At 44.7% G+C, this 14,645-nt stretch overlaps 1 protein-coding gene across 1 annotated transcript in view; it reads left to right on the top strand.

The window, feature by feature from the left end:
* The window catches only part of UBL3 (ubiquitin like 3), a 226,792-nt gene extending 220,578 nt beyond the window's left edge, over nucleotides 1-6,214 (top strand). Inside the window, exon 5 of the mRNA XM_063951746.1 lies at nucleotides 4,272-6,214. Coding sequence (XP_063807816.1) covers nucleotides 4,272-4,324 — 53 coding nt within the window. The 3' untranslated portion in view covers nucleotides 4,325-6,214. The remainder of the gene's footprint in view (nucleotides 1-4,271) is intronic.
* Nucleotides 6,215-14,645: the final 8,431 nt, after the last annotated feature.

Below are 14,645 nucleotides of genomic sequence, written 5' to 3'. Positions count from 1 at the left end.
GGTCAAGAAGGACTTGGTACCCGGAACTTCAAGAGATGCTCACGGAAGAACCGTGGCCTCTACCTTTAAGAGAGGACCTGCTCCAGCAGGGGCCTTGTCTGTTCCAAGACTTACCGCGGCTGCGTTTGACGGCATGGCAGTTGAACGCCGGATCCTGAAAGGGCATTCCAGATGAAGTCATCCCTACCCTGGTCGAAGCCAGGAAGGATGTAATCGCAAAACATTTTCACCGCATTGGGCGAAAATATGTTGCGTGGTGTGAGGCCAAGAAGGTCCCTACAGAGGAATTCCAACTGGGTCGTTTCCTACATTTCCTGAAAACAGGACTGTCTATGGGCCTAAAATTAGGGTCCATTAAGGTTCAAATTTCGACCCTGTCGAATTTCTTCCAGAAAGAACTGGCTTCAGTGCCTGAAGTTCAGACGTTTTGTAAAAGGGGTACTGCATATACAGCCTCCTTTTGTGCCCCCAGTGGCACCTTGGGATCTCAATGTTGTTTTGAGTTTCCTAAAGTCACATTGGTTTGATCCACTCACCACTGTGGAATTAAAATATTTCACATGGAAGGTGAAAATTCTATTAGCCCTGGCTTCAGCCAGGCGTGTGTCAGAATGGGCGGCTTTATCATATAAAAGCCCTTACTTAATTTTTTATTCTGACAGGGCAGAATTGAGGACTCGTCCTCAATTTCTCCTTAAGGTGTTTTCTGTTTTTCACATGAACCAACCTATTGTGGTACCTGCGGCTACTAGGGACTTGGAGGACTCCAAGTTACTTAACGTTGTCAGGGCCCTGAAAATATATGTTTCCAGGACGACTGGAGTCAGAAAATCTGACTCGCTGTTTAGCCTGTATGCACCCAACAAGATGGGTGTTCCTGCTTCTAAGCAGACGATTGCTCGCTGGATTTGTAGTACAATTCAGCTTGCACATTCTGTGGCAGCCTTAGCACAGCCAAAATCAGTGAAAGCCCATTCCACAAGGAAGTGGGCTCGTCTTGGGCGGCTGCCCGAGGGGTCTCGGCTTTACAACTTTGCCGAGCTGCTACTTGGTCAGGGGCACACCCTGACTGATGAGGACCTGGAGTTCTCACATTCGGTGCTGCAGAGTCATCCGCACTCTCCCGCCCGTTTGGGAGCTTTGGTATAATCCCCATGGTCCTGACGGAGTCCCCAGCATCCACTTAGGACGTTAGAGAAAATAAGAATTTACTTACCGATAATTCTATTTCTCGTAGTCCGTAGTGGATGCTGGGCGCCCATCCCAAGTGCGGATTGTCTGCAATACTTGTACATAGTTATTGTTACAAAAATCGGGTTATTCTTGTTGTGAGCCATCTTTTCAGAGGCTCCTTCGTTGTTATCATACTGTTAACTGGGTTCAGATCACAGGTTGTACGGTGTGATTGGTGTGGCTGGTATGAGTCTTACCCGGGATTCAATATCCTTCCTTATTATGCACGCTCGTCCGGGCACAGTATCCTAACTGAGGCTTGGAGGAGGATCATAGGGGGAGGAGCCAGTGCACACCACCTGATCCTAAAGCTTTTATTATTGTGCCCTGTCTCCTGCGGAGCCGCTAAACCCCATGGTCCTGACGGAGTCCCCAGCATCCACTACGGACTACGAGAAATAGAATTATCGGTAAGTAAATTCTTATTTATATATCTTAATATACAGTCAGGTCCATCAATATTGGGACATCAACACAATTCTCATATTTTGGTCTCTATACACCACCACAATGGATTTGAAATGAAACAAACAAGATGTGCTTTAACTGCAGACTTTCCGCTTTAATTTGAGGGTATTTACATCCAAATCAGGTGAACGGTGTAGGAATTACAATGGTTTCTATATGTGCCTCCCACTTTTTAAGGGACCAAAAGTAATGGAACAAACTAATCAATCCTAAATCAAACTTTCACTTTTTAATACTTTGTTGCAAATCCTTTGCAGTCAATTACAGCCTGAAGTCTGGAACGCATAGACATCGCCAGACGCTGGGTTTCATCCCTGGTGATGCTCTGCCAGGCCTCTACTGCAAATGTATTCAGTTCCTGCTTGTTCTTGGGGCATTTTCCCTTCAGTTTTGTCTTCATCAAGTGAAATGCATGCTCAATCGGATTCAGGTCAGGTGATTGACTTGACCATTGCATAACATTCCACTTATTTGCCTTAAAAAACTCTTTGTTTGCTTTCGCAGTATGCTTCGGGTCATTGTCCATCTGCACTGTAAAGTGGCGTCCAATGAGTTCTGAAGCATTTGACTGAATATGAGCAGATAATATTGCCCGAAACACTTCAGAATTCATCCTGCTGCTTTTGTCAGCAGTCACATTATCAATAAATACAAGGGAACCAGTTCCATTGGCAGCCATACATGCTCACGCCATGATACTTCCACCACCATGCTTCACTGATGAGGTGGTATGTTTTCGGATCATGAGCAGTTCCTTTCCTTCCTTCTCCATACTCTTCTCTTCCCATCACTCTGGTACAAGTTGATCTTTGTCTCATCTGTCCATAGGATGTTGTTCCAGAACTGTAAAGGCTTTTTTAGATGTTGTTTGGCAAACTCTAATCTGGTCTTTCTGTTTTTGTGGCTCACTAATGGTTTACATCTTGTGGTGGAACCCTCTATATTCACTCTTGTGAAGACGTCTCTTGATTGTTGACTTTGACACATATATACCTACCTCCTGGAGAGTGTTCTTGATCTGTGCAACTGTTGTGAAGGGGTTTTTCTTCACCAGGAAAATAATTCTTCTGTCATCCACCACAGTTGTTTTCCGTGGTCTTCCGGGTCTTTTGGTGTTGCTGAGCTATCCGGTGCGTTCTTTCTTTTTAAGAATGTTCCAAACAGTTGATTTGGCCACACCTAATGTTTTTGCTATCTCTCTGATGGGTTTGTTTTGATTTTTCAGCCGAATTATGGCTTGCTTCACTGATAGTGGCAGCTCTTTAGATCTCGTATTGAGAGTCGACAGCAACAGATTCCAAAAGCAAATATCACACCTGGAATCTACTCCAGACCTTTTACCTGCTTAATTGATGATGAAATAACGAGGGAATAGCCCACTCCTGTCCATGAAATAGCTTTTGAGTCGATTGTCCCATTACTTTTGGTCCCTTGAAAAGTGGGAGGCACATATAGAAACCGTTGTAATTCCTACACTGTTCACCTGATTTTAGATGTAAATACCCTCAAATTAAAGCGGAAAGTTTGCAGTTAAAGCACATTTTGTTTGTTTCATTTCAAATCCATTGTGGTGGTGTATAGGGCCCAAAATATGAGAATTGTATCGATGTCCCAATATTTATGGACCTGACTGTACATTTCTAACATATCATCCTCCTCTGCTCCAAGCTGATACATATTAAGTTATGTGATGTAGGCCATATACTATTTTAGTTCTCCTTCTTTGTACAGTCTCTAATGTATTTGTCCTTCTGAAGATATGCCCTGCAGAACTGAAAACCGTATTCTAGATGGGACCGTACCAATGACTTATACAGCGGCATTACTACTTGCTTTCTGCTACTGATTCCTCTCCCTGTGCTACCAAGCATCTGACATGCCTTCCTCATTGCTTTGTTATTGCGTTAGTTGCCCTTAAGTCACCTGAAATAGTGATGTTGATAGAGTACCCACTGTGCCTGTAGACTGCTGTTCCTGTAAAACCTAGCACGTTATCTGCTTCATTATGTCTAGTATATTTCACTATTTACAATAATAAATATTCATTTTTATTTAAAATTCTAGAGCAATAAGTAACTTGACATTTTACTAACATTAAATTGCTGGCATGAATCCCTGTGAGCAGCATCTAATTTGCATGCTGACCTTTAGCAAGGCATTTTAGTGACAGGGCATCACAGTGTACTGCCATAGTTACGGAGATGTCACAGTAAACTCACAATTATTGCCCATTACACGGGTCCCTTTTCCTACTTTTAAGAACAGCTATGTTAACCCTGAAAATAATTTATTAAATGCTGTGAAGATGCCACCATGGTTTCAGAAAGTCTGTCCTATAACATTAACATAAGTTGAAGAAATAAGGTCCAAATTTGTGGCCATTTCCCAACCAGGTTAATTTCAAATAAAGAATAGTCCACAAGTCCCAGCATATTCATGTAAGTACTTCTGCATGATCACAGGATAGGACAGCTCATAAGAGGAGAGAAGTGCTCAGCTGTGTGTATATGTAATGTATAGATGGCGTTTGAATTGCATGCAGTCAACTCTGGTTTCCATTCTCTTTACAGGTCAAAGAAACCGTGAGAAGACTGGAGAGAGCAATTGCTGTGTAATCCTGTAAATGACGATGTGTCTGCGAAGTGTGATGTAATATAGTCTTTGTTTTTCATGCTGCTGGAATAGAGGAGACCCATTGCTTCAGAGAACCTTAGATCCAACTCCCTGTCATAATATCCATGGAAGTGATATATTACATGGACAGTCATAGAGCTCTCTTCCCTGCAAGAGACCAAGAACATTCTCATAACGATTTCACTTTTGTTTTTCTTGCAGAGTAACTTTGTAGTATGTACTAGTATCTCCATGGTATCTTTATTTTTTAATGCATTCAGTATTCTGGGGAAACAAAAACAAAGTCAATATCTTCTCTACTACAACAATATTCATTCTAGCTGCAGCATAACAAAATCACTGATTTCAGGCTGTCTACATGCAGTTTGCACTGACATCCGGTTGCCGACCTAGGCCTCAACAACAGATAGCTGTAGCCATACTTGTTACCAACATTGTATAGGACAAGTTCTACACTGGAAATCAAGGCGTCGAATCAGACTGAAATCAAAGTATTAGTGACGTGACTTCTACCTAATGTAATTATTGCCCGCGGCGGCACAAGGTAGTATCAGGAGAATGACAATATGGTTTATATTCAAGGAACAAAGCTAATTGTGCCTGTAATCTGAAAGCACTCTGCAGAGGGCGCTGGAGTAATCGTTAATGTACTATTCTGTGCACTCTTGTGGCAAGCGTCCGTTGCATGCACGCTCATACCAAGCATACGAGAAGGGTGCCTTTCCTAGCCTTAATATGGGAGGGTTATTTTTCCTGTAGTCCATAAGCCTTTATTATTGTGCAGAGATATTAGCAGATGTCATTATTAATCAACCTTGTGTTTTAATATCAAACATTGATGTTTTCGGTGATGAAAAAAAAAAAAAGACGACTCATCCGTAATCTAGTGTCCAACTTCATGTCTAAATAGTAAGAGACAACAAACCGCAACCTTAGTACTAGTTTTTGTTTCTTTATGTAACTTGCATTTATACTAGTGCTTGCAAGGATATTACAATTCAAGCAAAAAAAAAAAATGCCATCTTCTCATTTCATACAAATAATTTAAGACATGCTATGATGAATTTGCACAGCACTAAAGCATGAAGCTACGTTTCATTTAAAACTGTAAAAAATAAAATATATATAAACATTTTTTTTATATTTTTTTCCACCAGGGAATAAGAGTAAAATCTACCTGGTTGAAATTACAAATATGTGTAGAATATATTTAATAATAAAAAAAATATAAAATGCGTTATTATAGAATCTAACAATAGATTGGCATAGTGTAATAGAACAATATACCTATACGTTGCTTTTGCCTTTAGAACACATACAGTCACAGGTTGACCTGGCATTCTGTATTCAGTACCTAAAAACAAAAGGCGTTAAAGCCCCCATTACAAATATTCCATTTAATAATTTTATTTCAACAGCATTATTTAGTGTAATCAGATTATTTTGTTCATTATTATAGCTTTGACGAAATGCTTTATATGCATTCGGTCTTAATATTGTTCATACGGATCTGACTTTAAATTTGTAAACAGCAACAACAAAAAAAGACAGTAAGGAAAAAAACACAAAAAGATAACAATTGTAAATAGCACTAAAGAGTTTTCTTCCTGCAACCTGTACTGATATAGATTCTTCTGTAACTAAATAAAATAATATCGTAGTGCATTTTTGTTGGTTGTTTGGTGGATCTGATCGGGACTGTAATTGCTTTGAATTTTTTGATAAAACTGGAAAAGTCATTTTAAACTTAACTTAAAATCAATGCAATTTTTTTTTTGTTTCTGCAAATTAATCCCACTGATTACTTTTGTAATCCCATTGATAGTGAATTGTTATGATATTTTCCTGTATAGCTATATAATAAAGTCAATTGTCACAATGTTGTGACGTCTCTCACTGACCTTGGGGTTATAAGCACATATATGTTTACGTTATTTTAATTAATAATGTTGAATATTGTAAAGAGAAATGTGAAGAAGATAAATGCATAATTTAATATGCACTCTGCAATCTTCTACTTGCCAATTATTTCCTAAAAGCAATTGGATAGTGTTAATCACGTTCAGTGCTATAGTACAGGGTTTACACTCTACTTCATTTTTTTATGTTTAAACACCAAATGAATAGTTATTTCTCTTACGTCCTAGAGGATACTGGGGTTCCATTTAGTACCATGGGGTATAGACGGGTCCACTAGGAGTCATGGGCACTTTAAGAATTTGATAGTGTGGGCTAGCTCCTCCCTCTATGCCCCTCCTACGAGACTCAGTTTAGAAAATGTGCCCGGAGGAGCCGGTCACGCTTATGGAAGCTCTTGAAGAGTTCTGCATTTATTTTATATGTTTGTTATTTTCAGGCAGCTCTTGAAGGGTTAATGGTCCCGTTCCCTGCTGACACTGAGCTCCAGAGGCAACTATTCACAAGCTCCACCAAGGCGAGCGTGTATTCCCGCAGCACGCCGCCACCCCTAACAGAGCCATGAAGAGTGGGGAGTACTAAGCCGGCGTCCCGGCTAGTGGATCGCCGGCCATTATGGCGCCATGAGAGTACGCAGAGACGCACGGCTTCTAACCGGGGCGAAATACGTCTCCAGACACAGTACACAGCTGCGTCTCAGTACACTGTACATAGTACCCACACTGGCAAAAACAGCCTTAAAACGGTTTTCTCTCCATTTTAAGCGGTAATTGATAATGAAAAGGGGGAAATGGATATCTTCTGCACTAGCCATAAGTTGATTCGTTTTCATTGAATGTAGTAGATACCCCATTTATACATACTGTATATTGTGGTTTAGTTCATAATCATATCTTGGGGGTGCTGCCATAGACAATAAGATAGACAGAAAAGAGTAAAATAGAGAAGATTGTCTCTTGGTTGGCGCACTATAAGAACAGAAAATTAATTTGTTTAAAATATAACTTTTAATATTAATCCATTTAAAAGTAATGTGAAATATATCTGGAAAAAATATAGTAAATAAAAAGATATATCAATTAAAATTGTGAACAATTTTAATTGATATAATATCTTTTTATTTACTATAAAAAGATATCCACTATGAACGGATCCAGCAGCTCACCAGCAGCATTTTCCCTCTGCAGTGGACACAGACGCTGACTGACAGGGATGAGCAGCTCCTCCAGAGAGACTCCAGATTACCTCAGCGGTACCAGGGGGTTGGGGGGAGCGATTATTAGTGTACCAAGTCCCCTATCAGGGTACTTAGTCTGCGACCCAGCTAAGCTTGGCATTAGCGATAAGGGCGCAGTGGGGGCTGGCTCCAAATAACTCTGTCTCCCTGAAGCGCTCTTTGTGGGTTAATTGTGCTTAACCTTTTCCTGTGTGTGTGTGTGTGTGTGCTGTCACATTTACATTATGTCAGGCAAAGAGTGTGTTTCTTGTACAGCGGAGTGTTCCTCTTCACCAGGGCGCTCTCTACTGGGTACTCAGGGCAGGGCACCTTCCCAGAATAGCGGGGTTGAACCGGAGTGGGTTAATTCCATTAAGGGAATGATCTCAAATATTTCTACAAAGCTATCCCGCAATGAAAAAGAGACGCAATACTTAAGACAGACTGTGGATGAGTTTATGAATAGAGACTCAGTCCCCAAACCAGCGTCTGCATCCCCTCCCATTTGTCCGCAAAAAACAATCTCTGGCCCATATCCTGCAGTCTGACTCTGACTAGTTAGACACGGTGGAGGGTGAGGTGGATTAGGAGGGGGGGGGGGGGGGATGTTACTCTGCCACAGGGAATTGAGGCACTTATAGAGGCTATCAGAGAGGTTCTGCAAATTCCTGATAAGGTGTCAGAGGAGTGTGAGGAATCTTATGTTTCTGCGTCAAAGGAATTGTATACCCTGTTTGAAGAACCGTGGGTTAATCCTGATAAGAAATTTCAAATCCCTAAAAGGTTGCTCTCATCTTTTCCTTTTCCTCTGCAGGATAGGAAAAAAATTGAAAATCCGCCGATAGTGGACGCATCAGTCTCTAGGCTGTCACAGAAAATTGTATTGCCTGTCCCTGGTGCAGCCTCCCTAAAAGATACGGCTGGTCGTAAAATTGTAACTACACTCAAGTCATTGTACACAGCTGCTGGGGTGGCCCAAAGACCCACTATTGCATGTGCGTGGATCACAAAAGCCATTGCTAAATGGTCAGGTAACCTAATTGAGGGGTTAGATTCCTCGTCTAGGACGGGGATGTTGTTTTACTCCTGCAGCATATACAGGACTCTGCAAACTTTATGGTGAAAGCCTTAAAAGAGATTGGTTTGCTTAATGCACGCACCACTGCTATGGCAGTGTCAGCACAGGGGCTTGTGGCTACGCCAGTGGACTGCTGATGCAGATTCCAGGAAAGGCGTGGAATGCCTACTATTCACAGGTGAGGCCTTTGTTGGAGACGAACTAGACAAATGGATCTCCAAAGTTACTGCGGGTAAGTCTACGTATCTTCCTTCCTCAGCTCCCCCAGCCAGGAAAGCTTATTCAGCTTCGAATTTACAGTCCTTTCGGACAGCCAAGTTTAAGGAAAAATCCAGAGGTGCATCTACGGCCTCCAGAGGTGCAGGAGGTAAACCATGCAAACCAGCAACTGCAAGTACTCAGGAACAGAGCTCAGGCTCTGCTTCCTCAAAGCCTTCAGCATGACGGTGGACCACGATGCCTGGATGACTGTCAGGTGGGATCCCGACTAAAATTCTTCAGTCACATCTGTCAAGTTCATCCGGGATTACTGGGTCATAGATCTTATTTCCCAGGGCTACAGACTAGAGTTCCAAGAGCTTCCACCTCACAGATTCTTCAATTCAGGCTTACCAGCTTCACAAGAGGCAAGTATAACTTTACACCAGGCCATCAAAATATTGGTACAGACTGAAGTCATTGTTCCAGTTCCACTTCATCTGCACAACAAGGGATACTATTCCAACTTGTTTGTAGTACCGAAATCGGACGGTTCGGTACGACCAATTCTGAACCTCAAGTCCTTGAACCTGTTCTTAAGAGTGTTTAAGTTCAAGATGGAGTCTCTGAGAGCGGTGATCTCAGGTCTGGAGGAAGGGGAATTCCTAGTGTCTTTGGATATCAAGGATGCGTACCTTCACATTCCGATCTGGCCGCCTCATCAGGCTTATCTACGGTTTGCACTGCAGGACTGTCACTACCAGTTCCAGGCCCTGCCATTTGGTCTGTCCACGGCACCGAGGGTGTTCACCAAAGTGATGGCAGAGATGATGTTTATACTCCGCAAGCAGGGAGTGAACATAATTCCGTACCTGGACGATCTTCTGATAAAGGCGTCGTCCAGGGAGAGGTTGCTGGACAGCATTGGTCTCTCAATCAAACTTCTCCAAGATCATGGGTGGATTATGAACCTTCCGAAATCTCACCTAGAACCAACACAGAGGCTCCCATTCCTGGGAATGATACTGAACACGGAGTCGCAGAAAGTGTTGCTTCCGTTTGAAAAGGCATTGGTAATCCAGTCGATGGTTCGGGATGTCCTGAAGCCAACCCGGATATCGGAGCATCTGTGCATTCGTCTTCTGGGGAAAATGGTTGCCTCTTACGAGGCGCTTCAATACGGAAGGTTTCATGCAAGACCCTTCCAGCTCGATCTGTTGGACAAATGGTCCGGATCGCATCTTCACATGCACCAGAGGATCCGTCTGTCGCCAAAAGCCAGGATCTCCCTTCTGTGGTGGCTACAGATTTCTCACCTCATTGAGGGACGGAGGTTCGGAATTCAGGACTGGTTCCTGTTAGCCACGGACGCAAGCCTCAGAGGTTGGGGAGCAGTCACCAATGGGGTGCAGTTTCAAGGAAGATGGTCAAGTCAGGAAGTCATCCTTCCAATCAACATTCTGGAGCTCAGGGTCATATACAATGCCCTTCTGCAGGCCTCATCTTCTTTACGATTGGGCCATTCAGGTCCAGTCGGACAATGTGACAGCAGTGACGTACATAAACCGACAGGGCGGAACGAAAAACAGAGCAGCAATGTCCGAGGTTTCAAGAATTCTCCTCTGCAGAAAAAAACGCTGTGGCGTTGTCAGCGGTCTTCATTCCGGGAGTAGACAGCTGGGAAGCAGACTTCCTCAGCAGATACGACCTGCACCCGGAGGAGTGGGGCCTTCACATGGAAGTGATCAGGTGCTTGACACGTCGGTGGGGATATCCACAAATCGACATGATGGCCTCTCATCTCAACAGGCAGCTCAAGCGGTATTGTTCCAGGTCGAGAGACCCACAGCAGTGGCGGTAAACGCTCCGATGACTCCATGGGTCTATGAGATGGTGTACGTGTTTCCTCCACTTCCTCTGATCCCAAGAATTCTCAAAAGAATAAAAAGGGAAAAGGTTCAAGCAATACTCATTGCTCCGGACTTGCCAAGAAGGGCCTGGTACGCCTACCTTCTGGAGATGCTCCTCGAAGATCCGTGGCCTCTACCTCTTCGCGAGGATCTTCTGCATCAGGGCCTGTTCGTCTATCAGGACTTAATGCTGCTATGTTTGACGGCATGGAAGTTGAACGGCTGATTCTAGCCAGAAGAGGGGTTCCTAACAAAGTTATCCCAACTATGACCCAAGCCAGGAAGGGGGTAACATATAAACATTACCACCGTATTTGGAAGAAATACGTCTCTTGGTGTGAGAGCAGAACTTATTCTGCGGTGGAATTTCAGTGGAATTTCACCTGCGACGTTTCCTGCTTTTCTTTTTCATCCACTAGGGGTCACTGGAGTACTCTTGGGATATGGACGGCTTCCACCGGAAGAAGGCACTGAATAAATTAATTTTGAGACTACTCCTCCCCTCCATATCCTCGAGCACCTCAGTGTTTTTTCTGTGCTCGACACAGTTAGAAGGCATAGTGGAGTTCGTCCACAAGTCTTGGAATTTTTTTCTAAGTTTATTTTTTTTTTTTTCTTAAATGATTGCCACATCCTTTCCCCCCTTCTGAGAGGCGTGGGTCAGGGACAGTGGAAGCTGCTGAGAGCAGCTGTGAGTGTCGGACCTCTCTGTAAAGAGCTCCCTCACACCACGTGCTGGCTGCCTGCAAGAAGCTGGACGGAGCTTGAATGAAAAGCCCCGTCATAGACCTTGTTACTGTCCAGGTATGTTGAGAGGGGCGGTCAGCTTACGCTGCCGCCCCACTGTTGAGTAATTGTATTGGGGACTGAGCGCATTATCACGCTAGGGTTAGATGGAGGACCAGCGCCGCATCCTAGATACATTGCCGCTGCCCGGAGCACGTGTGCATAGGCCGCTTCACGGCTCTATGCAGTGCGCTCTCTGCTCCCGCGGACCGCCGCTCCCAGCACATCAGCAGCTGATGGTTCCCCGCTGCCTGGCTACACAGGTATAGGCCGCTCTACGGCTCCATGCTGTGTGTTATCCTGCGGTCCGGAGCGCGTGTGCATAGGCCGCCCCACAGCTCTATGCAGTACGCTCTGCTCCCGCTGACCGCCGCTCCCAGCGCCGCAGCAGCCGATGAGTTCCCCGCTGCCTGGCTACACAGGTATAGGCCGCTCTACGGCTCCATGCTGTGTGTTATCCTACGGCCCGGAGCGCGTATGCATAGGCCGCCCCACGGCTCTATGCAGTACGCTCTCTGCTCCCGCTCACTGCCGCTCCCAGCGCCGCAGCAGCCGATGGTTCCCCGCTGCCTGTCTACACAGGAATAGGCCGCTCCACGGCTCTATGCAGTACGCTCTCTGCTCCCGCTGACCGCCGCTCCCAGCGCCGCTGCAGCCGATGAGTTCCCCGCTGCAGCCGATGAGTTCCCCGCTGCCTTGGCTACGCAGGTATAGGCCGCTCACACGGCTCTATGCGGTGTGTCCCACGGTGCCTCCGACCCGCTGCTGTACACGGGGTCGTGGGGGTGGGGGGGAGACACATTAGCAGTATTAAGCTTTAAAGGAAAATTTGGTATTAACATACTTAATGTTTCTCCTGTCTGTTCCAGGATTCCTATATTACATCTCTACTTAAGAGGGGTATTAGGGGAATTTGGGGATCAGTTTTCTTTTTGCTGGCGTGCACTGCACTTGCCTGATAATATACAAAGAACCTTAGTGTTATTACTGAGTCGTGCAAACTGTCTGTGTGTAGTTTGTATTGTCTGTCCTCATAATGAGTAAGACACCAGCAAAATCTAAGAAACAATTTTCCTGTCATGTCTGTAAAAGTGTGTTGCCTGATGGATCCACCACATGTACAGTATGTGTTATTAATACAGCTACAAATACGATTTCCACTCCAGAATTAAAGCCAGGTTCGTCTCCGGACCCTCCATGGGCTATGCTTGCAAATGTATTAGTTGGTTTGCAATCAGAGTTGGCCGCCTCTCGTGAAGAGAGGGAGGCGGCAAGATCTGAGTTTAAAATGAGACCGTTTGAGTTACCAGAGGAGTCTCAATCTGGTCAAAGGTCCACCTTTGGTGGAAAGGATAAGGTTCCTTTTCCTAATAATTTGCCAGTTTCTGCGATGCTAGACCTCACTGAACATGAGTATGAGGAGGGCGAAATAGACCAACAGTCAGATAGTGACGATTTTGACAGCCCAGGCATTGATAATCTCATCAGAGCAGTGCGTCAGTCGCTGGAGTTTACGGAAACTGAGGAGCCCCTGACGAACGATGAGGTAGTCTTTACTAAACGACAGAGATCTCCGATGTGTTTTCCTGTTTCGGAATCTCTTAATAAAATGTTACTGGAAACACGGAAGAATCCGGATAAACGGTTTTCTATACCTCGTAGATTTAAATCGAGTTACCCGTTTCCAGAGTCCATGACAGCTACATGGGAGAACCCACCATTGGTGGATTCGTCCGTATCTAAACTTACAAGGAAGTTAACCATACCAGTACCAACTGCTACTACGCTTAAAGACCCTGCAGATCGTAAAATAGAATCTATGCTAAAGTCCATGTATACAGCAGCAGGAGTGTTGCTGAGACCTGGGTTGGTTGGCATTTGGGTTACTAAAGCATTAATGGTATGGATAAAAGAGCTCAAGTCGGCTCTACAGGATGACCATCTTATACTTCTCGCGGATCAAATCTGGGAAGCTGCTGAATATCTATGTACAGCTTCTACTGACGTCTGTCAGCTTACTTCTCGCCTTTCTTCATCGCTAGTCACAGCACGACGAGCACTTTGGCTACGTTCTTGGCAAGCGGAGGCGGAGGTTAAAAAAGGTATAGAGGCATTGCCTTACGATGGCGAGAAGCTTTTCGGTCCCGAATTGGACAGATGGATTTCTGAGGCTACAGGAGGAAAGTCTGTGTTTCTTCCATCGCCTACAACTGTACCTAAACGGAAATATTCTGGTCCGGCGTTCAAATCCTTTAGAACTCAGCCCTTTCGTGGGTGGGGCACAGGAGCGGTCACGCTTGGTAGAAGAGGTCGGGGACGTGGTGCCCGACAATCCAATGCACGTCGTCAAGACGCTAAGACCACTAACAAGCCAGTGGCATGACGGGCTCCCAGCCCATCTCGGATCTCCAATTGTGGGAGCACGCCTTCAGAGCTTTCAGGGGGCGTGGCTTCAGACGTCCACAGATGGGTGGATCCGCAATTTAGTGTTAGAGGGTTACAAAATAGAGTTCGATTGTCTTCCGTCAGGGAGATTTTTCACGACAGGACTGCCTGTGTCGGACGACAAGAAAGCAGTTCTGCAGGTGGCCATTCAGTCTCTGCTGAATGCTGCAGTCGTGATTCCGGTCCCTGTGCAGGAACAGGGGCAGGGTTATTATTCCAGTCTGTTTGTGGTACCAAAACCAGATGGCTCAGTCAGGCCAATATTGAACCTAAAGGGTCTCAATCAATACGTCACTTACTACAGATTCAAGATGGAATCTCTCAGGTCAGTAATTGCAGGTTTAGAGCCACAGGAATTCATGATTGCGCTGGATCTCAAAGATGCGTACTTACACATTCCGATTTGGCCACCTCATCAGAGTTTCTTAAGGTTTGCAATAAGGCGAGACCACTACCAGTTTCAGGCTCTGCCGTTTGGCCTCTCATCAGCGCCTCGGGTATTCACCAAGGTGATGTCCGTGATGATAGCTCATCTCAGGTCCCTAGGAGTAATAATTGTTCCGTATTTGGACGATCTACTCATCAAGGCTCCGTCTCAACAGATGCTTCTCCAGCATGCGTTGCTAACGTACAATGTACTAGTTCAGCACGGTTGGATAGTCAGTTTCAAGAAATCACAGCTAATTCCGTCTCAACGACTTCAATTCCTAGGGATGATTTTCGATACAGTAAACCAAAAAATTTACCTACCACAACAAAA

Source organism: Pseudophryne corroboree, chromosome 2, assembly GCF_028390025.1.
Source record: "Pseudophryne corroboree isolate aPseCor3 chromosome 2, aPseCor3.hap2, whole genome shotgun sequence".
Classification (NCBI taxonomy): Eukaryota; Metazoa; Chordata; class Amphibia; order Anura; family Myobatrachidae; genus Pseudophryne; species Pseudophryne corroboree.
The sequence above is the reverse complement of the archived record's forward strand: the minus strand, read 5'-3'. Positions and strand labels throughout refer to the sequence as shown.